General features: G+C 48.6%; 1 protein-coding gene across 3 annotated transcripts in view; it reads right to left on the bottom strand.

Moving 5' to 3' along the window:
* Positions 1-25,331, bottom strand: part of CARD19 (caspase recruitment domain family member 19) — a 64,906-nt gene that overhangs the window by 12,316 nt on the left and 27,259 nt on the right. For all 3 annotated transcript variants that reach the window (XM_019536939.1, XM_019536938.1, XM_019536937.1), the window contains exons 2-3: positions 22,871-23,013; positions 3,793-3,946 (exon numbers count right to left, since the gene is read on the bottom strand). In XM_019536939.1, coding sequence (XP_019392484.1) covers positions 3,793-3,946; positions 22,871-23,013 — 297 coding nt within the window. The remainder of the gene's footprint in view (positions 1-3,792; positions 3,947-22,870; positions 23,014-25,331) is intronic.

Here is a 25,331-nt window from a genome sequence, read left to right as displayed (position 1 = left end):
CCTTTGGGCAGGGGGCTGGACTCGATGATCTCCCGAGGTCCCTTCCAGCCCTAATGTCTATGAAATCTATGAAATCTATGAAACATAGCTTTTACTGCAGTTACAATAAAAAAGAGCACTGTAATTATGTAGTATTTCACAAATACTCATCAATTAATCCTAAATGATGAATAGTCACTTCAACTATCTTACCCACTGGTTCTCAACCTTTTTAGACTCAAATCACCCCTGAATAATCTTGAGGCACCCCTGGATAGACTCAAGAAACCCCCAAGAAAAATGCCAGCTCTTAGTTTTCACTCTTTTTTTACTACAGAAAAATAATAGAGCAGCTTTTCTGTTGCAAACAACTCAAAAAGACTACAACTAGGGATTTCTATTTGAAATCTCTGGATTTATTTGTGAATCTTGGTTGTAAACCTAACAGTATACCCCGCAGCACCCTCAAAAGGATCTTGTGGCACCCTAGTTGAGAATCACCGATCTAACTGCTAAGCAGCAGTGTATACATAAACACTCTCACCGCTTTCACAGTAAATTACTTCCTCGTTGGGTTAGAACAAAGAAACTGCAGTAAATGAATGCATAGTTATTAATTAACCCAGAGATCTTAATCATACTAAGCATTTCAAAGACAGAGCAGAGTCTGCAACAGAACAGAAATATAATACTTTGTGACTTGCTAGGAGTCCCTTTGGATCACACACATCCAACTAAAGCTGTCTTGGGATTGTTTTGCATAACATTAGACATGCAAAGTGCGTTCTCTTTAGTTCCCTGGATGCATCAGCATCATTGTGTTTTACATTCTTCAAAATTTTCACAGCTCAACCTGCTATGCTCAGATTTCATGTCAGATAGCCTGACCGCACTACATCTATGTCTGAGAAATGTCAGGGTAAACTTTCACAAGGTTCCTTAAGGCACATCTATCCTTCTGTCACTGTTCTAACTTCTAACCTGTAGCTTGTGTAGAATGATGTAAGCTAATACTAAATGAAATAGCTCAAGTATTGATAGTCACTGTGCTGTGCTGTGCCATCATGGAGCTGTTTGGGCTGATGACCTGAGTGTTTATTCAGCCACTCAGGCTGGTGCCATAGCATTTGCTAAACTCTACGCAGCTGTGGCTATACTTTATTGGTATCCCAACTTAAACCTTAAAGATAGCTCAGGTTTCTCTACTCAAACTGAAGTTGGGCAATGTAGACAAAGGCTAGGTCCCATTTTCAGAACTACTTAAGGGTGCTTGTATATGCCACAGGGGTTTAATTTGGTTTAGTTCTCCCTAAATTGAAACAGTGGATTTTTAAAAATGTACTGTTTCCACCATTTCAGTTTAGGAAGAATTAAACTGAACTTAACCCCCATGGCATGTACACAAGGGTGGAGGCCCAATCCTTACCTGCCTCTCTGGCAACAGCAGGGGGAGGGAGGAGGCAACAAGTTGTCAGCAGGCTGAGCGGTCCCTGTGCTGTGCAGGGGCCTGGTGCTTCCCTCTGTGGTGGAGGTCGCAGTGGCCTGCCCACTGGTCCCTGGCCTGGGTGGTCGCAGGTGGCACCACAGCCACAGAGGAAAGCACCGGAGGGAAGCACCAGTACTCCTGCAGCCGTGGAGGGAAGAACCAGGCCCCTGTGCAGCTCAGGCAGGCTCCAAGAGAAAAAATAAATCATTGGGCTCCTCATGCTCTTTTTTTTTTATTTCAGTTGAGCCTGCCTGCCTGCACGGGCTGCTGTGGCTGGGTGTGCTGATGGTGGGAGAAGGCAGCGGGGACTGTGCACGGGGCTCTGGAAGCCTGCCAAGCCCTGAGCACGTTGGATTCCAGTGCTCCAGTAGCAAACTTAAACACCGTGGAAGTGTCTTATTTTGCTACGTTCCAAAATCATTTAAAATGGAATATACTGCTGAGCGTGCAAACAGTAATGCCATTAAAGTGGTGCAAAAGGGCATTTAAGCTGCTTTAAAGGTCAATTTTGTGGCATGTACAAAGGCCCTAAGGCACTTAAAAACCACCTAACTGAAGTCAAAGGGACTTGGCCCCAAGTCATTACCACAGCCTGGACAGGTAACTCCACGTTACTCTTTCTGATGCTCTTTCAGCTAAAGTGATAGATTTTTTTGAGATTCAAATTTGATTCAAGTGCCTACCCAGCAGGGACAGCTTCTACAAGGTGCATATCATATCAAAGGCACTGACTCAAAGCTGAAGAGATGACTACTGATGTGCTGAATTGGGACTGAAGTAAGCCTGGGCCCAAGCCAAAGCTCACATCCAAACACTCCAACTGTGCCTAGAGCTTCATCTAACTCTGCAGTTCAGGTATTTCCACAGAGATGGCAGTCTGGGGTTACTGAGATGAGGCTCTTTTCAAATCGATATGGGCTCATACTTCAGTGCGCATGGATAGTGTATTGAATAATAAGATGCTACCTGAAGACTGAGGGTGCGATAGTTTAAAATAATTTACCCATATCATTCTTCCTTTACAACAGTGATGTTCAACCCCCAGCCCACAGGCCAGATCCAGCCTGCAGAGCTGTGTCATCCAGACCATGGGACTGAAATTTGGCAGTGGGGGATTGGTGGCAGCATTAATTGCTGCTGCTCTGCTGCCAGATTTCTGGCCCTGTAGGGTACCCTGCAGGTAACATAACCTACATGCTAGTTTGGGTGGGCACTCAGTGAGGCCAGCACGTGGCTCACAGACCGATCCTACACTGGCATGGCCGGAAGGTTGGGCACCACTACTCTAGAATATTTTTCATTACATTTCCATTAAAAACAGAGTCTGATTTTTTTGCCTATTATTCTGATGTTTGACTTCAATGACGTCAGTCTCAGGGATCTGACCACAGAGAATTAATGATGTCAAAATCAGGAATCTGACCAAAAGCCCTGCTGCGGTGCTACTCAGAACTACATGGCAGATGAACAGAGCAGCATCAATACTGTCAGGTACTTTGTGGTGGCTTTTTAATATTCAGGCCCATTGTACCTCTATTAATCTAATTACAAAAGTCTGCCCTCAAGATACGCAAATGGTTTCAATGTACTGAACAGATTTCATATCTCTCTTGGAACATATTCTCTCCTTTTTCACTGGACACAGTGAGTATTATTATTCTAGACTGGCAAATCAGACACCATATTTTTCCTTTTAGAAGCAAGCTGCTTTACACTATTGAAAATGAAAGGAGCTAAGGCCTTGACCCCACAAAAACACTTCAGTGTGTAACTGCCTCTCTGAGAAGGTTATGAACCAAAGTAATTAACACTGCAGTTTGCCATTGCAAGTGCCTATGAAATAGGTATCATCTAATATTTGTGTGGAGTAAAGTGAAAAGCCAAATTTCAGAACTGCCTTGATTTTGTTAGCTTGTGCAACAAACTTGATATTAATTAACAATGTCTCTTATTTACTGCAAGTAAAAATAAATGCGAGAAAATACGCATTAAAGCAAATTGATGAAGAAAATGGTGCAGTTCTCAAAAAGAAAACAAATCAGATTTTGAGTTATTTAACTACATTGTGTATTTTGGGCATGAGTTACATTATAAGCACAGAAACTGAAGTTTCAAAGCTGTCAAAGATTTGGATATCCAATTCCAACCACGAGTAGTGAGAACTGTGCACCCAAATACATGTGGTGGCTCTAAAAACCTCAGTCTGCAAGAAGAGACCTTCCACCCCGAAAAGGGCATTTATTTCCTCACAAAAAGCTAGCAGGGTACCTGCAAAATCAGATTTTGCACTGCATTGATTCAGAGAAGCCAAAATCATCCCAACTTACTTATGATTTTCCTGCTTGGCAAGTCATTATACACCTGTTCAGCATTGATCTGTAAAGCTCTGTAAAACTCTTGACAATGCTTGTCTCCTTTATTTTGCAAGTGCTTTATCAGGTCTGACAAACGACTATGAAGTAATGTCTTTGGATTTCTGAACTGGAAGAGAAAAAGCACTTATTAAAACCAAGATTACAATAGCAATAATGCAGCATTCTAGTAGTTACTACAAGACTTTTACAATATATAAGAGTGAAAGTATCTGTCAGTACTTGACCATTCTAGGAAACAAAAATAATCCAGACCTGAAATGTCAACATCCACATTTTGAACCTGCTGATTTAAACTGAGTTCAAGTACATATAGTTCTGATATCTGATCAATAGAGTTCACACTGTAAGAAAAATAGCTGATGTTCAGCATTTCCCAAGAGTCTGTGATAGCAAGGAACTAATCTATTGTAAAGGACTAAATAGAAATATTTTGGTGCCACTGGTCAATAAATATTTCTCTTCTGACAATGTCTTACTAAACTGAACAGCGAAGAATAAGGACCGATATGTTAAGTAACAGCCAACTGCCCATCAAGAATGACTGGGGGGACAGAGTCCTGCCACCCACCACCCCAAGCTACTGCCACCTCCCAGGAGCTGGCGGAGGTGGGGAGCTTGCCTCTGTCCCCTCTGCCAGCACCCCACGCCGCTGCTGCCTCCAGTGCTGCTGGCCTCACTCCCCCCGCTCTGGCCCTGCTCCGCCACCTCTGAGAAGGGCTGCTGGGGTGAGGCCAGCAGCACTGGTCTCGCCCCCCTGCTCCGTCATCTCAGTCCCTGCCATCATGGTGGCACTCCACCATGCCGCTGCTGCCTTTTGTCCATAATGCCCTTGGAGCACTCTTATTGGTTGTTTCAGTAACCAGAGTGCTCCAACAGTATTACGGACAGACAGACAGACAGGCTACACCCTTTATTATATTAGAAATTTCTCATGTTTTTTACAATTTTGATGTGCTGAGGTAGAAATTCACTTAAATTCGTTATTTATATTGCTGTTGTTTTCCTCAGAGACTTTTTGGTAGCTTGCTCTCTTAGGGCATGTCCCCCTGAGTGGAAACATGCATTTCCCCAGGGACAAACAGCAGCGGCACAATATGTCCTGCTGCTAGTTGTCTCCAGGAAACTCCTGTGCACACACGCTCTGGTGTGCCACATGTTGCCCCGCATGGGGTAGGCTGAGGCCAGCAGGAAAACACCTTACCTGTATCCTGGGGCGTTCTAGGGGCTGCAGCCACAGTGATCCTGCAACAGGGAGCCCAGTGCTGCAGCCATGTGCACCGCCTCATTATTTTTAGGCAAGGGGTTTTTGACACTCGGATCTCCCAGTGTCAAATCCCTCCCCCACCCCTGCAAATTAGCAGCACCTGGAATGCCTGCATATGTGGCATGCGCAATGTGTGGCACCACAGACAGATCTGCAATGCTGCATACTGCAAGTTCATGCTTATCTGGACATACCCTTAGGAGGTATGCTATCAAGATAAAAATATTTCTAGCAATTTGTCCTTGGCTCCAGTGAGAGATGCACAGGTGGACGCCTGTTGCGCCCCCATTGAGCCCAGGGACCCCCAGGACCCCCCAGCAGGACCCCAACCCAGACCTCCAGCACAGCTAGAGGTAGGTGGGGCCCGCAGCAGGGAGGAAGGGACCCCAACCCCAGACAGCTGCGAGGCAGCTGAGTCCGAGCCGGGGAGGGACAGGCCCCCCCACCCCTACCCCCAGCTCCTACTTGGCCCAGCGCCCAGGGAGCAATGCAACCAGGCCCACCTAGCGCATGAGCTAGAGGAAGGGGGGGCACTCACCTGTCCCCTTCTTCCGTAGGGCAGGGACCCCCAAGCCCCTAGAGCAGTACAGCCCTGTCAGCAAGCCCTTCTGTGCATGTGCACAGTTTAAAAAGGGCCCAGTGATGGCTTAGCCACAGTTTGTCCCCAGCTCCAGTGAGACGCACAGGCCCGTGAGACCAGGTCACAAAATCCGTAGATGCAGGGGTAACAATGGACATAGTCTTTCTGAACTTTCGGAAGGCCTTCGACACTGTCTCTCACCCCATTCTCATTAAAAAAATGGGGGACTGTGGTGTCAACACCCACACAATCAAATGGGTCGCCAACTAGCTGGAGGGTCACACCCAGAGAGTGGTGGTGGATAGGTCATTTTCAACCTGGAGGGATGTGGGCAGTGGGGTCCCCCAGGGCTCCTACCCTGGGGGTTTCATAGTTTCATAGTTAGTAGGGTTGGAAGGGACCTGAGCAGATCATCAAGTCCGACCCCCTGCCACGGCAGAAAAGAGTACTGGGGTCAAACAACCCCAGCAAGGTGATTGTCTAGCCTTGTTTTAAAGACCCCCCAAGGTAGGAGCCAGCACTGCTTCTCTTGGACGTTGGTTCCAGATCCTAGCCGCCCTGACAGTGAAGTAGCACCTCCTGATGTCTAGTCTGAATTTACCCTCTGCCAGCTTGTGACCGTTATTCCTGGTCACTCTTAGTAGTGCTTGGGGGAACAGGGACTCCCCCAGTACCTGCTGGTCCCCTCTGACTAGTTTGTAACAGGCCACTAGATCCCCCCTCAGCTGTCTCTTGTGAAGGCTGAACAGGTTCAGGTCCTGTAGCCTCTCCTCGTAGGGCCTGCCCTGCTGCCCCCGATCATGTGGGTGGCCCTCCTCTGGACCCTCTCCATGTTGTCCACATCCCTCCTGAAGTGCAGTACCCAGAACTGGACTCAGTACTCCAGCTGTGGCCTGACCAGTGCCACATAGACGGGGAGGATCACCTCCTTTGGACCCGCTTGAGATGCACCTGTGGATGCATGACAAGGTACGGTTGGCCTTCCTGACTGCATCCCCACACTGCCGGCCCATGTTCATCTTGGAGTCATTGATGATCCCCAGATCCTTTTCTGCCTCTGCACTGATGAGAAGGGAGTTCCTCAGCCTGTAGGTATGGTGCTGGTTTTTCCTCCCCAGGTGCAGCACCTTGCACTTGTCGCTTGTAGAACCCCATCCTATTTTCATCCGCCCACCCCTGTAACCTGTCTAGGTCAGATTGTAGCCTATTCCTTCCTTTTAGTGTGCCCACATCTTAGTGTCATCAGCAAATTTGAACAGGGTGCTTTTTACACCCTCGTCCAAGTCACTGATGAAGATGTTGAACAGTGCAGGCCTGAGGACCAAGCCCTGAGGGACCCCACTGTCCACATCCCTCCAGGTTGAAAATGACGCGTCCACCACCACTCTCTGGGTGCAGCCCTCCAGCCAGTTGGCGACCCATTTGATTGTGTGGGTGTTGACACCACAGTTTCTTAATGACAATGGGGTGAGAGACAGTGTCGAAGGCCTTCCAGAAATCCAGAAAGACTATGTCCACTGCTACCCCTGCATCTAAGGATTTGGTGACCTGGTCGTAGAAGGCCACCAGGTTGGTCTGACAGGATCTGCCTTTAATGAACCCATGTTGGTTGCCCCTAAGCATAATCTCCCCTGCTGACCCCTCATGGACATGTGCCAGAATAATTCTCTCAAAAAGCTTGCCCATGATCGAGATAAGACTAACTGGCCTATAAAGTATTTAAGACATGAATATCTTGTTGGGGTCATTTGACCCCAGTACTTTTTCCTGCCAAGGCAGGGGGTCGGACTTGATAATCTGCTCAGGTCCCTTCCGACCCTACAAACTATGAAACTATGGACGCCTGTTGCACCCCCATTGAGCCCAGGGACCTCAGGACCCCCCAGCAGGACCCCAACCTGGACCTCCACCATAGTCAGAGGTAGGTGGAGCCCACGGCAGGGAGAGAGGGACCCCAACCCTAGACAGCTGCAGGGCAGCTGTGTCTGAGCTGGGGAGGGACATGTACCCCCCCCCCCCAGGTCCTACTTCACCCAGCCCCCAGGGAGCCATGCGACCGGAGTCTTGTGAACAGGTTGCACAAATAGGCACGCTTGTCTGCCTGGCATGTGAGTTAGCATGGGAGTTTGCGCAGGAGGGTGAGCGGGAGGGCCCGCAGCCCTGCCTGTAAGCCCCTACTTTAGGTAGTCACAGTTAGCCAGACTAGCACCAGTAAAACGTGGATGGGCATGTGCCGCAACCCGAGGGTCTCCTCGAGGGCTGAGGCCCCCCCACTCTGGCACCTCAGAGGCCTCCATCCAAACGGAGCCCATGGTTCCGGGCTCCATACCCACACGGCCCCGGCTCTCGGCTCCAAGGACTGCCTGTCAGTTTTTCAGGCTCTGGGGTCTGGGAGCATGGCCACCTCCCCTTGTGAGGTCTGCTCTCTTCTGGCGTCTCTGGCATGCCAGCTGGAGGAGCTCTAGGCTGCAGTCTGGAGACTGTGTGCCATCAGGGATGGCAAGCAGGTCATAAGACTCCTACTACCAGGCCCTTCATCCCCTAGAGGCGGATGGTAGACCACAGTTGCCTTCCAGGACAAGGGAGGACTCGGGGACCTCCCATGCTGTCCAGCCAAGGAGTTGGACCAAGATTGTCAAGGGCCCCAAGGCCCGCTGCACCAAGGTCCCCGCCCCGCTGGAGCTTTGCAACAGGTATGAACTGCTTGCAGCCCCAGTAGAGCCTGCTGAGCTGCCAGCTCTGGTAGACAGCACAGGCTCAACTATAGCTACCTCCCTGATTCTCCCTAAGACAAAACGCAAAGTGTCTGTCATGGGAGACTCCATCCTGAGGGGAACTGAGGGGGCAATCTGCTGCCCTGACCCCTTAGCCTGAGACGTCTGCTGCTTCCTGGGAGCCCGAATCCGAGACATTGCAGAGAAGATCCCTGAACTCCTCCAGCCCACTGACCATTTGGGAGCGGAGCTAAAGTGTCTGGGGGAGCAGGTGGTGTTTTCTTTGATCCTCCCAGTCTTGGGCTATGGGCGGAGGAGGGAGAGGAGGATTGAGGTAGTGAACCAAAGCCTGTAGTGCTGGTGTCATCGGGATGGCTTTGGCTTCCATGACCACAGTCTGCTCTTTGGTAACAAAGGCATCAAGCTGCTGGGAAGGGATGGCCTCCACCTCTCTCCACTGGGGAGGAGGATCTTCTCAGCCAGGCTGGCTGACCTGCTCCACCAGGCTTTAAACTGAGCCTGCCGGGGAGTGGGGGGGGGACTACCACCACTGCTGGCCTACTGAGCAACCCTTGCAAAGCCAGCAGGTCAAGGCACTTAAGGCAGCCCACCCCTGCCCCAGCCACGGAGCAAGCTGTGGGCAAGGCGAGGGCCCCTAAAGGGATACTTGTGTGCCTATACACAAATGCCAGGAGCTTGGGGAATAAACAGGAGAAACGTCCTCCTGCTTAACACAAATAATTACGATGTCACAGGGATAACAGACCTGGTGGGACTCCACCCATGACTGGACCACAGGTATAGATGGCTATACCCTGTACAGGAGGGATCAAGCGGACAAAAGGGGCAGAGGGTGTAGCTCTCTATGTCAAGGAAAGCTACGCGTCCCTGCAAGCCGACATTGACACTCAGGGTAGACAACTGGAGACCCTCTGGGTTAAAATCTATAGGGAACAGGGGACACAACAGTGGGAGTCTATCACAGACCTCCTACCCAGGAGCAAGAGCTTGACCAGGAGTTCACCAGGGGATTGACTGAAGCTGTGCGCTCCCAGTGCATGGTTGTCATGGGAGACTTCAACTATCCTGTCATCTTGTGGGAAGAGCGCTTAGCCAAATCAGAGCAGTTACAAAGCTTTCTGTCATGCATGGATGAGCCATACCTGACACAAGAAGTCAATGGGCTGACAAGAGGTAAAGCACTGCTTGACCTGGTACTGGCTATGGGGGATGACCTAATGGGCGACCTAACGATCGAAGGGAAGCTGGGTGACAGTGATCATGAGCTGATTACCTTCACCATCCGCCATTATGCTGGCAACTCAGTCAGCAATACAGAAGTCCTCGACTTCAGGAAAGCTGACTTTGATAAGCTCAGGAGGCTTGTTGGAGAGGCCCTCAGGGACCACGACCCAAAAGGGAGGGGAGTTCAGGATGAGTGGTTGCTCCTCGAGGGAGCGATCCTTGATGCACAAGCTAAGTCTATTCTGTCTCGGAGGAAAGGCAGCAAAAGGGCACAGCAGCCCCCTGGGCTCTGCAGGGAACTAGTGGACCTCCTGCATCTAAAAAGAAACACCTACAAAGGATGGAGGACTAGATCCATCTCCAAGAAGGAATATTCTGCACTGATCAGCACCTGCAGGGAGCAAACCAGGAAAGCCAAGGCTGCGACTGAACTCCAACTAGCTACAAGTATTAAAGACAATAAAAAGTCCTTTTTTAGATATGTGCGGAGCAAAAGGAAAACCAAGGGCAACACCAGACCCCTGCTAAACCAGATGGGACAACTGACAACTGATGCCCAGGACAAAGCCAACTTGCTAAATGGGTACTTTGCATCAGTTTTTCACCAGCCCCAAGGGGCATCCCTGCCCATTACAGGAACGGCTGGGTGAGGGTGATTCCTTACCCTCCATCAATGCTGACCTCATGAAGGCACACCTTGGGAAGCTGGATACCTTCAAGTCAGCCAGCCCTGACAGCTTATACCAAGGGTACTCAAGGAGCTGGCTAGCAACATAGCCCAGCCCCTGGCACAGATCCTTGAGAGCTCCTGGTGCTCTGGTGTAGTGCCCAAGGACTGGAAGAAAGCCCATGTCATGCCTATCTTCAAGAAAGGGAGGAAAGTGGATCTGGCAAACTACAGGCCCATCAGCCTGACCTCTATTCTGGGGAAGGTCTTAGAAAAGATTATCAAAGAGGCCATTCTTAACAGACTGACTGATGGCAGCATCCTGAGGGATAGCCAGCACGGGTTTGTTGCAGGTGGGTTTTGCTTGACCAATTTTATCTCCTTTTATGACCAGGTGACCTATCACCTGGACAAAGGAGAGGAGATTGATGTCGTATATCTTGACTTTAGAAAAGCCTTCTATCTGTTATCCCATGATCACCTCTTGGCAAAATTGGCCAACTGCGGCCTCGGGTCCACCACTATCCGGTGGCTCCTTGGTCGGACCCAGAGGATGGTGGTTGACAGAAGTCAATTGTCATGGTGCCCTGTGACCAGTGGGGTCCCTCAAGGCTCTGTCCTTGGGCCAACACTATTCAATGTCTTCATTAATGATGTGGATATTGGTGTCAGAAGCAGACCAGTGAAGTTTGTCGATAATACCAAACTCTGGGGTAAAGCATCCACACCTGAGGATAGGAAGGTGATCCAGGCTGACCTTGATGACCTCAGAAATGGGCGGACAAGAACCTGATGGTGTTTAACACTGAAAAATGCAAGGTTCTCCACCTTGGGAAGAAAAACCCACAGCATGCTTACAGGCTCAGCAGTGCTACGCTGGCTAGCACTATGGAAGAAAGAGACTTGGGGGTCATCATTGACCACAAGATGAACATGAGCCTTCAACGCGATGCTGTGGCCAGTAAAGCGACCAAAACACTGGCTTGCATCCATAGAAGCTTCTCAAGCAAATCCCAGGACGTCATTCTCCTGTTGTACTTGGCCTTGGTGAGGCTGCAGCTGGAGTACTGCATCCAGTTTTGGGCTCCACAATTCAAAAAGGATGTGGAGAAGCTTGAGAGAGTCCAGAGGAAAACCACATGCATGATCAGAGGGCAGGAGAGACCTTATGACAAGAGGCTGAGAGCCATGGGGCTCTTTAGCCTGGAAAAGCGCAGGCTCAGGGGTGACCTGGTGGCTGCCTATAAGTTTATCAGGGGCTCACCAGGATCTGGGGGAACATCTATTCACCAGAGTGCCCCAGGGGATGATGTGGTCAAATGGTCACAAACTCCTTCAGGACCATTTCAGGCTGGACATAAGGAAGAACTGCTTTACAGTCTGAGCACGCAAGGTCTGGAATAGACTGCACCTACTTTGAACACCTTCAAGAGTAAATTGGATGCTTATCTTCCTATGACCCCAGCTGACTTCCTGTCCTTTGGGCAGGGGGCTGGACTCGATGATCTTCCAAGGTCCCTTCCAGCCCTAATGTCTCTGAAATCTATGAAATCTAGCAGTGCATTTTTTTTAAATTGAAACCAGATTTTTAAGAAAAGATGAATTTAAACAGAAAATTAGACAAAATGAAGCACTTTTTTGCATGGGGAAAAAGTATATTCTAAGTAACTCTGCTTACATCCAAATGGACTGGTATTTCTCAGCTTGCTTCAAAACTGTCAATCTTGCTATAAAAAAATGCTGATACATTTTCTCACCTTTGAAAATCATGGTGTGATGGTCTGAGGAACCTAGCTATGACTTACACATGCTGACTGACTTTATTAAATAAATAAATAATGTGATGCCCACGTCTGGGAAAACAGAGGGTTGTTAAACCTTCACGTGGGAGGACTGTGTGACAATGGGATGGCCAGGTTCTCGCTCAGAGACCCGAAGTGTTAACCTGTGACCTCTGGGCTCCCAGTCTGGGCACCACCCCGCATCACTCTCCTGCTGCTGCCACTAGGGTCCCTGAACTCCTCCAGATTCTGCTTCTTGCTCCTGTTCCAGTGTGGCACAGTGCAGCAGGGGGCACCTGCTTTGAAACGTGGTGGGGGGTAGGGGGTCCACATGAAGCAGTGCAGCATACAGCCCACATGGGATGTAGCCAAGGGGTGTGCAGCCCCTAGCCACTCAGAAGTTGCACAGAGCCCTGCCCTAGGTGAAGCCAGTTTTCTCCTATTTGGTTATATGGGTCTTGGATATTGGATGAACTCCAAACAGGAGAATAAAGGGATCAGAGGCTAATGCTAAATACTGCAGTATCTGAAAGACTTACAGACTACAAAGAGGAAACTGCAGAGAAAAGAAAACTTGAACAGAGAAATGTGTGTTGTATCATAGTAGAGGGATCCTTTTAAATGATGGAATCACCTGAGGGAGAGGGGAACTAGCTATCATGAAGAAGGATAGGGATAAACACCATGATTTTAAGGCAGAACCATTTGCAGAAGAGTAAACTATGTTCAATGAATGGTGAAGAAACTGAGGAGGGGAAAACATGTATAGGTGTATTATCTAGATCAGGACCACCCACCTTCCAGGCTGCCAGGGGCCACAGACCCAGGGGCTGCAAGCCACACAGGGTGCATGCCACATACATAGGCAGTTGTTCCACCCACCCCCAGGAGCCCTGCTTCTCCCTCCCCTGGCCACATGTGCCATGTGAGCAACCCTTACTCCAGCGGTTCCCAACTTTGGGGTTGCAACAATAAAAAATGGGGTCACAAAGACATTCAACAGTGTCATAGATTCATAGATTGTAAGGCCAGAAGGCACCTTGGAAGATCATTGGGTGCAGTCCCCTGCACCAAGCAGGAAAAATAACGGGGTCAGGTGACCTCTGTAAGGGCGCACCGGCATTTGCACTGGCGTTTGCATAAGAAGGACGCGTGGTAGCGGCCCAGAAGCGAGCCTTCAACAGGTGAGAAAAGTTGACTCACAGCTCCGCAGACATGGTATGGACGCAAAGCACAGCTGCTAGGGGCCCTGCCCTGGCGGAGCCACCTGCCCTGGGCTCTTCTGTGGCCTCCACCCAGATGGAGCTCATGGTAGGGTCAGCAGCTCCTTTGCCCCCCCTCTGTGGGGGCGGCACAGTGGGGCCTCAGCAGCCAGTGGAAGCAGGGGGTCTGGTGGTTCCCTTGCCTGTCCCTCCTTTGCCCGACTTCGGGCTCTGGAGGAGCAGGTGAGGGAGCTCCAGGCTGAGGTGAGCAGGCTATGGGGAATCAGGGCTGCAGAGGATGAAACTGACTCCTATTTCTGTTCACTGCAGGACCACTCGTCTAGTGTACAGACCACCCAGGAGACACGTTCAACAGAGGAGTGGCAGAAGGTATCCACCAGAACCAGGGCTGCTCGGGCTAGCGTGGTAAAGGCTCCCCAGGTACAACTGGGGAACAGATACAAGGCCCTGGCAGCCCTGGTGGAGAAGGACGAAGGGGATGCCTCCAGCGGGGTGGTGCCACTCCATGCATGACACAGACGGCGCAGAATGGGTGCATCATGAGGAAGAAACGCTGGATCCTCATCATTGGGGATTCCATCCTAAGGAGAATGGAGGGTCCCATCTGTTGGCCCAACCCCATGGCACGAGACGCCTGCTACATGCTGGGGCCTAGGGTTCATGATATCACAGAGAGGATCCCAGCCTACATTTGACCACTACCCCATGGTTCTTAGCCATGTGGGGACAAATGACAGCCAGAGGCAACCCAGATCACATCATGAAGGACTCTGAGACCCTGGGGGCCAAGCTCAAGGAGACGGGGGCACAGGTGGTATTCTCCTCTATTCTCCCAGTGAGTAGATGCAGACGGCGACACAAGGCCTGCATTGGCGAGGTCAACCGATGGTTATGGAGTTGGTGCTACCAAGCAGGCCTCGGGTTCCTGGATAATGACCCATACTTTCGCGCAGGGGGCTTGCTTGGGTGGAATGGGCTACACCTCTCCCCTAAAGGCAAGCGTGTCTTCTCTTCCAGGTTGGCTGATCTCATGCAGCATACTTTAAACTAGCTTTGACAGGGGATAGGGCTACAGGAAGACTTGAAGACAACTCCCAACCAAGACAGGTGATGTGTACAAGGAGTACCCAGGTAAGTGACAGGGACCCAGATAGTCCTGGGAATTGGGGGGTGGCACACATACCAATTCATGGCCTTAAATGCCTCTACACCAATGCTCATAGTATGGGGAATAAGCAGGCGGAACTCGCCTCCGGATAGCAAGTTCAAACCCGGACATAGTAGGGCTCACAGAAACCTGGTGGGATTTATCCCATGACTGGGCACTTAACATAGGGGCTACAGACTATACAGGTGGAATAGAATGGGGAGGAAAAGCAGGGGTGTGGCACTCTACATCAAGGAGGAATACACATCCTCAACTAGCAGGATGGGGTTGGAAGAAGGGCAGGCTGAAGTGCTCTGGGTCAGGATACAGGGGGGTCGTGGGGAAAGGGAGTTAACGGTGGGGACTTACTACAGACCTCCCAACCAAGGGGAAGAGCTGGACCACAAATTCTCGGGTCAGCTTGCGGAGGCACTTAAGGAAAGGGATGTAGTTGTCATGGGTGATCTAAATTACCTGGACATCTGTTGGGAGGAGCAGTCAGCCAAGTCTGACCGCTCACGAAGGTTACCTGCCGAGATACAGGGCTTCCACTTAACCCAGGAGGTGCACAGTCCCACCAAGGGAAATGCCCTGCTGGACCTGGTCCTGGCCACAGGTGACAACCTGGTGTGGGGATTCCAGGTCCTCGACCACCTGGGCACTAGCGATCATCGCCTGCTGGAATTCACCATCCAGCGCAGGGTGTCAAGGGCCGGCAGCAAGGCAGAGCCCTTGACTTCAGGAGGGCCGACTTCAACGAGTTGAGGAGATTGGTAGGAGAGGCACTGCGGTTCCAGAGAGTAGGGGAATTAGGGGTCCAAGATGAGTGGTCGTTCCCTAAGGAGACGATATTCAGAGCCCAAGGGGTGACAATCCCAACAAGAATCAAAGTGGGCAAGCATATTCAAAAGCCCCCCTGGCTCACCAAGGGCATTCAGGAATGCCTGATTGCCAAAAAGGAGGCATACGGCCAGTGGAAGGCAAGGGCTATCACCAAAGAGGAGTATACCTCCACCGCTCGGGTCTTTAGGGGGGCTGTTAAGAAAGCTAAGGCAGATACGGAACTAGGGCTAGCATCAAGGATCAAGGACAACAAAAAGTCCTTTTTTAATACGTAGGGAGTATGAAGAAGGCACCAGGTAATGTGGGGCCCCTAGAGGATATGCTAGGCAATCTGGTGGTTGCACCAGAGGAAAAAGCAGACCTTTTTAACAATTCCTTTGCCGCCATTTTCTTGTGCAGGGACTGGGACTCCCCCACTGAGATTCGGGATGGACTCAGGAGAGACTTTGCCAGGCCTAGAGTCAGGGAGGACCAAGTTAGGGAACTTCTGGAGGGGCTGGACGTGTTCAAATCAGCAGGTCCAGATGCTCTCCACCCAGGATGTTGAGGGAATTGGCAGGGGTTATCGTGGGGCCCCTGGCACAGCTTTACAAGCGCTCATGGTGGAAGAAGGCTAATATGGTCCCCATCTTCAAAAAAGGGAGGAGGGAGGATCCGGGCAACTACAGGCCCATTAGTCTTACTTCAATCCTGGGGAAGCTCTATGAGAAGATTATCAAGGAGCACACCTGTGAAGCGCCAGCAGTGGGGATGATGCTCAGGGGCAACCAGCATGGTTTCATTAGGGGCAGGTCCTGTCAGACCAACCTGATTGCCTTCTACAAGCAGGTCACAAAATCATCGGATGCAGGTGTCATGGTGGATGTAGTCTTTCTGGACTTCAGGAAGGCCTTTGACATTATCTCCTACCCCGTTCTCATTAAAAAGCTAGGTGACTGGCATTGATGCCTACACAGTCAGATGGATAGCAAATTGGTTGAGAGGCTGCACTCAGAGAGTGGTGGTGGACGGGTCATATTCAACCTGGAGGGATGTGAGCAGTGGAGTTCCCCAGGGCTCGGTCCTTGGTCCTGCACTGTTCAATTTCTTTATTAGCGACTTGGACAAGGTGGTGAAAAACACCCTGTTTAAATTTGTGGACAATACCAAGATTTGGGGTGAGGTGGGCACGCTAGGAGGGAGGGACAGGATACAGCTGGACCTGGACAGGTTACAGGGGTGGGCAAATGAAAATACGATGGGATTCAGTACTGACACGTGCAGGGTGCTGCACTTGGGCAGTAAGAACCATCAGCATACCGATAGGCTGGTGAACTCCCTTCTTGAAAGCGCAGTGGCAGAAAGAGATCTTGGAGTCATTATCGATTCCAAGACGAACACTGGCTGCCAATGCAAGGACACAGTCAGTATGGCTAACCACACCTTGTCATGCATCTGCAAATGCATCACAAGCAGGGCCAAGGAGGTGATGCTCCCCCTCTATGTGACACTGGTCAGGCCGCAGTTGGAGTACTGCATCCAGTTCTGGGTGTCGCACTTCAGGAGGAGTGTGGACAGCATTGAGTGGGTCCAAAGGACAGCCAGTTGCATGATCCAGGTTCAGCAGGGCAGACCCTACGAGGAGAGGCTATGGGACCTTAACCTGTTCAGCCTTCACAAGAGAAGGCTGAGGGGGGACCTGGTGGTCATCTATAAACTTACTAGCGGGGGGACCATCGGGGAATGGGAGAGACCTTATTCCCCCGAGCGCCTCCCGGAGTAACAAGGAATAACAGCCATAAGTTGTTAGACAGTAGGTTCAGACTAGACATTAGAAAGCACTACTTCACAGTCAGGGCGGCTAGGATCTGGAACCAACTTCCAAGGGAAGTAGTGCTGGCTCCTATCTTAGGGGTCTTTAAGAGGAGGCTTGATGATTACCTAGCTGGAGTCACTCGAGCCCAGTTTTCTGTCCTGCCTAGCACAGGGGTTTGGACTAGAAGATCTGCAAAGTCCCTTCCAACCCTATATCTATGAATCTATGACCCCAGCAAGGTAACTGTCTAGTTTCCTCTTGAAGATTTCCAGGGTAGGTGATTGCACCACCTCTGTAGGGAGCTTATTCCACAGGACACCCTGACTGTGAAGAAATTTTTCCTGATGTTGAGCCTGAATCAGTCTTCCAGGAGTTTGTGACCATTACTCCTAGTTTTCCCCCCAGGTGGAAGTACATCAAGGACTCCTGTTCACCAGGGCACCTCCAATTTTCTTGCAAGGATATTGTGGGATACTAGATTAAAGGCCTTTTAGAAGTCTAGGTTTACAATGTCAACCTCCTCTTTCATGTCCAGATGACAAGTTACCTGGTCACAGAAGGAGATGAGGTTGGTAAGGTATGACCTGCCCACGACAAAGCCACGCGGGCTGTCATTCATAATCTTACCTTCTGCAAGCTTATTGCAGATAGACTCCTTGATGAACTTTTCTAGGATTTTTCCTAGGATGCAAGTTAAGCTGACTGGCCTATAGTTACCCACATCTTCCCTCCTGCCCTTCTTGTGGATGGGCACAACACTGGCCCTCTTCCAGTCCTCAGGAACTTCTGCAGAGCGCTGTGAGTCGTGGAAGAGTTTCTCCGGGGGTTCCACGGTGACTTTGGCCAGCTCCTTCAGCACTCTCGGATGAAGATCATCCAATCCCACTGACCTGTATATGTCTAATTTTTTTAACTGTTCATACACCAATTCTAAGGCAACAGTAGGAAGGCAATTATTCCTACCGTGCTCTTCCTGTACTCTACCTGGCATTGTTTCCCCTTGTTTCAGTGAAAGACCAAGGTGAAGTAGTCATTCAGGAGTTCTGCTTTTTCCTGGGTGCCAGTAACCAGCTCTCCTGAGTTACTGAGCAATAGCCCCACACTCCTGATTGTGTTTGTCAACTGACTGTGATAAAAACCACAGAAAAAAGCGGGAAATGGCAGGTTTCCCCTTGCAGGCTGGCAGAGTTCCAGGGGCTGTTTGGGACTGGGGAAGTGGGAGGAGAGAGATCAGGCAGGGGGCACCATGTACATGAGCATGAACACACTGCCTTGCTGCCACATCTCCCAGAGCATCTCCCAGAGCATCTCCCAGAGCATCTCCCACAGCTCCCTTCAGGTAAGTCTAAGGCTGGCAGAAGGGCAGATTGAGGCCCCAACAATGAGGGGAGGGAGGGAGTAGCTGGGACTGGGAACACTGCACAGCTGGGCATGGGGCCTAGGGTTATGGTGGGAATGTGGGGCCAGCTGGGGGAGCAGGATGGAGCCACAGATGGCTTCAGCACTGTGCTGGCCCCAGCAGCCCTACCTGGGGTTCTGGGGGCCTCTCAGAGCTGCAGCCACAGCAATCCTGCTGGATGGAGCCTGGCTGGCAGACACAGCATGGCTCCGAGTAGCCCAGCTCTGCTTTTTAGCAGTGCATGCTGCCCGAGTGTGTGCTGCTTTGGGTTTTTTTTCCATATTTTTTTTTGACCCCTGGATATCCAGGGGTCAAAAAAAAGAAAAACCATGGGGGAAAAAAAAAAGAAGGAGCAGTGCTTGCTTGGGTAGCATGCCCTTGGAGTGTGGAGAACTCCGGACTGTGCGGTATATGGCACTGCAAATGTGTTTGCAGCACCACATACTGCATGACTGTGCTCATTTGGATGTGCCCATTGTGTACTTTAAATAATTCTGCAAGGTTTTGGGTTATAGCAAATCTGTCCTTGAGTGTCTACTTCTCCATCCCCAAACCTCAGCAAATTAGGATACATATTACTGAAAGGAGTGGAGTTATTATAGCAGAAAAAATAGTGTCAATCAGTGCTGAATCTGGACCACTGGATCCACATAATCACCTAAGGTGGCTTGATTTACAGAGTGAGATTTTCACAGGTAAAGGAAGGCTCAATCATTTAGGAACTTCACAGTAAATTACAATCTGTTTTTTTCTGAAAGTGCACATGTAGGGAAACTAACCATTTTCCCCTGAACTCACTGAAAAGTATATTATTGCTATTCTGTATTTACAAAACTGGCCACCCCAATTATCCACCTTCAGGGAAATCCTCACTTCTTATACTGCCAAACCCCCACAGGTGTCAGTGAGATATCTGCCTGTGGAAGGAATGTAAGATCAGCTCTATTGAAATTATTCTCCTCCAAAGTAAGGAATTGATCCTCAGTGTATTGCCAGCACAACCTACTTTTGTATCTTGGCTACGGAAACTTCTAGATACCTTCCAAATAGACATACATCAAAATGATTTTAGCTAAGGTTAAGTATAATGCATTTTCATCTTCTCTGTGAGATCTACTACTGTTCAGGACTTTTTCAGACCATAGGGAAAATCATTTCTTCCTCTCCTGCTTTCTGTGTTGCTTGAGTACTATATCCATTTTTTTTTAATTGGAATAGAGCTGCCCATTATTTCCAACTGAGAACAATATATGGTCCTTATATGATTAACTCTTTGGTATTTGGAATTGATAAGCACATGATGCAAGGTGCTTCATTTCTATTGTTCACTGCTCTAAATTGATATGAAAAAAAAGCCTGAACACATTCCCTGTGATATTTACTAGCATACACACTTTGTTTTAGGAGATGCTCCCATCTCTAACCCCATCCTGGACAGCGAACTTTGCAGCCCAAATGCCTAGGTGCCCAAGAACCAGTGCTGAAACACCTTGATTCCCTGAACACTCCCTCCTAGTGCTCCAGTGCTGTGAGTACTCTGGAACCTTTTCAGGGGACATGTAATGGTGGAAGTACACAGACATTTAGGTTTTATAAAGGTTCCAAAAACTAATCACTCTTTATGTTAGCTACCACAAGAAATATGCTGATCTAGATCACAGCTGACCAACCAGCAGGAAGCCCATGAAGGAACAGCATGCAGCCCATGGGCTCCCAGCTTCCCACGTAGCTGCTAGTCCTGCCATTGCAGTCAGCTTCTTTGGGCTCTGCTTCCTTTCTCCATCTTCTATTTGTTGCCTCCACTCCTGGAGGCAAGGCAGTGCAGTGGGAGGGCGCTGAAGTGCCCATCCAGCACACATACTGGGAAAAAAGGCTAGGCTGTTCGCACAGAACATGCGTGTGGCAAAACAGGAGCCAGACTGACCACTCTGTAGATGGGGGAAGTGGGGAGGGGAGGGCGGCGGAAGCTGAGGTATGCCTGTGCTGCAGGGAGAGGGGATAAGGCAGTGCTTCCTGATCTTTCTCTCAGCATGATACATTGGAAATTTTTTGCAACCCCAAGACGATGCAGATAAGATCAATATCCCCCTCCCTTGCAGGAGGCATGGTCAGAGTAGAGCAGGGGACACTGCTTCTTATCCCTGGGGAACCAAAAGTCCATGCATGTCTGGACATGCCCAATGGGTGCATCTACCCATGCACTTTCCTGCTGAGTAGACTAATTAACTCTGCAGTAAAGTATCACAGTCTACAAGTGCACCAAAATTAGGGCACAATAAAGTAATTAACTGTCATAAGATAGTGGCTCAGGAATGGGGCTGGGCAAGCCCCTTCCCTTTCAGGCCAGTTTCCCCCTGCACAGGGTGGTCTAGAAGGAAAGGGGGGTTCCAAGCACGGCTCTGGCGGCTGCTTTTACCTTAAGTGCCCCCCCCCATCTCTCCCTCTCTCTCACACCCCTGCTGCTACCCCCAGCCCATCACATACACACATAAACCACACTGCCACCTCAATCCCCACCCCACCCATCGCCAAACTCCTGCTGCCACCTCCACCCCTCCTCCCCAGCCCATCACATCCCCCAAGTGGTTCCTGGGACCAGAACATTGCCCCCTCCCACCAGGCCAGGGCTAAGTGTCTGGCACTGGTGCTGGCACAGGGAAGGGCTCCAGTGTGGCAGCTGCCCATGCGGCCACAGCTCCCACCAGCTGGTCCTGTCCCATTTAACAGCTGAACATGCAGGGGGTAGGATTTGTGGTAGGGGTGTGTGTGGGTGTAGGATCTATGGTGGAGAAGTGTAAAGGGATATGGGTGGGTGTAGGAGTATGTGAGGTATGTTGGAAGTGTGTGGGTATGGGGTTTATGGGTGGGTGTGGGATTTGTGAGGTGGGGGTGATTTGTGTGGGGGGGCCCAGCCACATGCCCTCCTTACCCCACATGGTGCACAGCCCCTGCCACCAGTGGCAGCAGCAGCACAGCAACAGGTGGTGGGCCCTCAGGGTGATCATGGCCTGTGGCAGGCAGAGTCCCCCGGCAGCATGTGGCTCCAGCTGAGTCCCAGAGGTAGATGTGGCAGCACAGAGCTAGCCCAACCCCGCCTGCTGGTAGACGCCTTCACACCAGACTAGTCTGGTTCTGTGCCAGCATGTGGGGCTCCTGGCAGTGCAGTTAGGAGTTATGTGCTGCCAAGGGGTTCTGCCTGCTATGGGCCATGAGTGCCCTGAGGGCTCACCTCCTCCTGCTGCTAGCAGGGACTGTGCAGCATGGGGGGGGGGCATGTGGTAGGGGGCCCCACCCCCCACCAACCCCACACTCCAATCCCCCACCAACCCCACACATGTGCAACTTCCGGGACTCAGCTGGAGCTGTGTGCCACTGGAGGGCTCTGCCTGTTGTGGCCATGAGCGTCCCGAGGATCCGCCACCTGCAGCTGCTGCGAGCCATGACCTGCTTTTATTTTCTCCAGCACGCTGAGGCAGCATGCTAGAGCAGCAGGGGAGCACAGCAGCCATAGAGATGCTCGGGCCAGCTGTCAGAGTGTCTCCTTTGAAGACCCAACCTCCAGTTGCTTGCAGGCATGCTCTGAGAGTGCACCCCATGGAACCTTTTTCCGGCACATTTTTTTTAATACCAGGATTCCCCAATATGAAATTTAGAATCCATGCTGCACATTTTCTTATGCAGGTGTGCCTTCTGCATCATCTCAAGGTCATCTGAGACGCCGCAACACATATATGCACAGTCACGTAGACACAGCCAATAAGAACAAACTTACCAATTTGATTTGCTGGCTTTTAAAATCCACATTTCACTTATTATGTACTGACTTCAATGATTTTGCATCCAAAACCAGTAAGCACTTTTGAAAATTTTGGCTGCGTCTCAAGCCTGGTCTCTCTTCTAAGTTGCACGGGTTTAACTAGAGATCTATTTTTAAACTGACTTACCTACAGAAATTCAGGGATAGTCAATTTAAATCTGGCTTATTCTGATTTAACCCAGGAGTTCAAACTGGTTTAAAAAAAAATCACACCATTCATCAAAATTATACAACCAATACTGAACACAATACCTTGTTTTCTCATCACTAAAATGGACATCATAATATTTTCTAACCATGCAGGGATCCTACCAGGATAAATTCCTTAGTTCTCATGAGGCACTCAAATACCACATCACTGACTGCAAACTTTAACTACTTTTTAACTTTTACTACTTTTGGTAGTAAAAAAAGAAAATGGGACAAGTGGTCAAATATTTAGGAATTTGTCTCCTGAGTTTAGTATGTGGCAGATCTACCAGTTGTTGAATTATGCGTAGCAGCCAGAATAATATGCTATGTCCAGACATGCTGCAGTAAAACTCATTTAATTACCTTTTCTGCTTCTTTATTAGTGAGAATTTGGGGGTAGACTCTGTTCAACTGAAGAATAATTTTATCAACCAGGTGCTCACTCAGTCGGCCATTGCTTGTAAGAAAGTACATGTCCTGTCGTAGCCGATCACAGTATGACTGATCTAGGAACAGAATGCCACACAAACAACAATTATTATCAGATGGCAAAACCATGTTTAATTTTAATCTTCAAATTACATGGTAGTAAAAAAGGTAGAGCGAATAGTTTCCGTAACACAACTTCTGAGAGTGGAGCCATTTGTCAGGAAAATGCAATCAATTGTGCCCTTTCTGTTGTGTAAGAATCTTGCAGTATGTTCTTAAAAGATCACCCATCTCAAATTATTTATCTCTAAACCCAGGGCTACTCTTCTGCACTGCTCGTCTCCCTCCTGAAAAAACATCCTCCATGCTTTAGGAAATGCTGATCTAAAATATTTATAATGTAGCAAGCACTGATGGATGTCTTATCTCTGCATCTGCTTGTCTTAAAGGTGTAAAACTGCTGGATTTGTGTAGACAGAAAATACATCTCCTATCATTTGTGAATATTAAATCAAATTATAATGTTTAAACTTATTTGATAAAATTTTAAATGTGAATTTTCAGTATCTTGCAGAGAAATATTCTCGATCACATAGAATGCTAAAACATAACTGGCTTCAAAGAGATATGGTATATCCATTATTCACTACTCCCACCACTGAAATGCAACAATGTCTGGTGTTTGACAGCTACTTAGGAGCTGAGGCCAATAGTACATAACAGTTTAAGACAGGAAGTGATGAAGCCTGTGATAGCCGATCAAAACTGCTGGGACGTTTTAATAAGACTGAATGCAAATCTTACAGCCTTGACTCATTGCTTATACCTACACAAACTTACATACAAATACCACTGACTTTGGTTTATGCAAGGACTGAAAAATTTGGCTAGTTTAAATTCCTAAAACTGAAATGCAATCAGGACACTAAGAAAAATATCTCTGCTTCAGTACTGTGAAATCTTTTATGGCAAACAGTCAGGACTTTTACTTTATACTTTGTGTAGAAAAAGGGAACCTCTAGCAGCAACAAATGCCCTCATTGTAAGTGTATTAAACTACAGGTAAAAAGAAAACGTAGTGCAAATTAAGTCATTTATAAACCTCAGCAAATTTACAAATCCAGACTTGCTGCATTGCTTCTGGCACCATTTCCACTAAGGGGTTTTTCAGGTCCTCTCTTTTTAGAGTACAGAATTCAACCAAAAAGAGTTTAGGCTATTTGTGTGTAAGACAGACCATGTTTTAAAATACAGATACACATACACTGCACTGCTAATTGTGACAAATCACACCCTGCCTCTCACCTTGTTGATGCCAAATCTGATTACCTGGGGCCAGATCTGAGGTCAAATGTAGGTTCTACCAATGTCTTCTATATACCTAACCCTTCATTCTAGACCTTGCATGTATAACATAGCAGACCTGCCCAGTGTAGCATATTCCATGGTTTGCAGATGTAGTAAAACTGTATGGATAGATATAATTGGTATTTTGGAGCTATCAGCCCAATAGATGACTCTGCCTATCCTTAGTGCTTCTCTACCTCAATATAGTTAATTTAAGGATTAAGACGCAACCTCTGCAGAAAGCTTTAACCTGCTGCTCTTTGTGTAAGCATAGTGCTTGACATTTCTGTATCATAGGCTTTGTATTGTATCTCCTTCTTTATCACTAGTGCAGTATTTAAAAAGAACTGGAAAAGAGTCAGAAAAATCTCCCTGTGAGATCATAACTCAGTAACAGCTCTTCTAGTGCCAGTCACTTCCATTAACACACAAAGGTTCATTCATATCACAGAGGGTTTATAATTCTAAAGACACAACTGGATTTCCATTATACTATTATTTGTTCAATATAGTAAAACCCCCTACAAACACTATAATCTCCAAGCATTTCTAATCCTTACATTTCAAATTATGCACCTCAGAATAGCTTTTATTTAACAATGCTGTCCTAACTCAATGTTATAAAACTTTTTCAAGTTTTAAGGAAACTTCGGGTTATAAAGGGCAGGATCAAAAATGGATCTCCTCACTGGAGAACTCCAACTCAGCTCAGCTAGATGTACATAGGGCCTAGGCATGGCCAGGGAGATAAGATACCTATCAGCATTGCCATGCACAATAGATGAAGAGAGGCCAATGAACTGGAGCCTGACACATCTGATTCTGCATCTTCAAAGGATTATTTTGCAAGAGGGCACAATAGAGGCAGAGACACAGAAGTTATATACCCAGGAACAATTAGGTTTGCAATAGACATCTCTAGATTCTAAAGATCTAAACTAAATAAATAAGTAAATTTAAATAAGTAAATTTAAACTAAAGCGCTACCAAAAATTGCTATAATGGCTAACAACAACAAGCAAAATAAAAATTAGGAAGTCTGAAACAC

Source organism: Crocodylus porosus, unplaced genomic scaffold (assembly GCF_001723895.1).
Source record: "Crocodylus porosus isolate Cpor-Errol unplaced genomic scaffold, CroPor_comp1, whole genome shotgun sequence".
NCBI lineage: Eukaryota > Metazoa > Chordata > Crocodylia > Crocodylidae > Crocodylus > Crocodylus porosus.
This window is presented reverse-complemented; position numbering and strand designations above follow the sequence as displayed.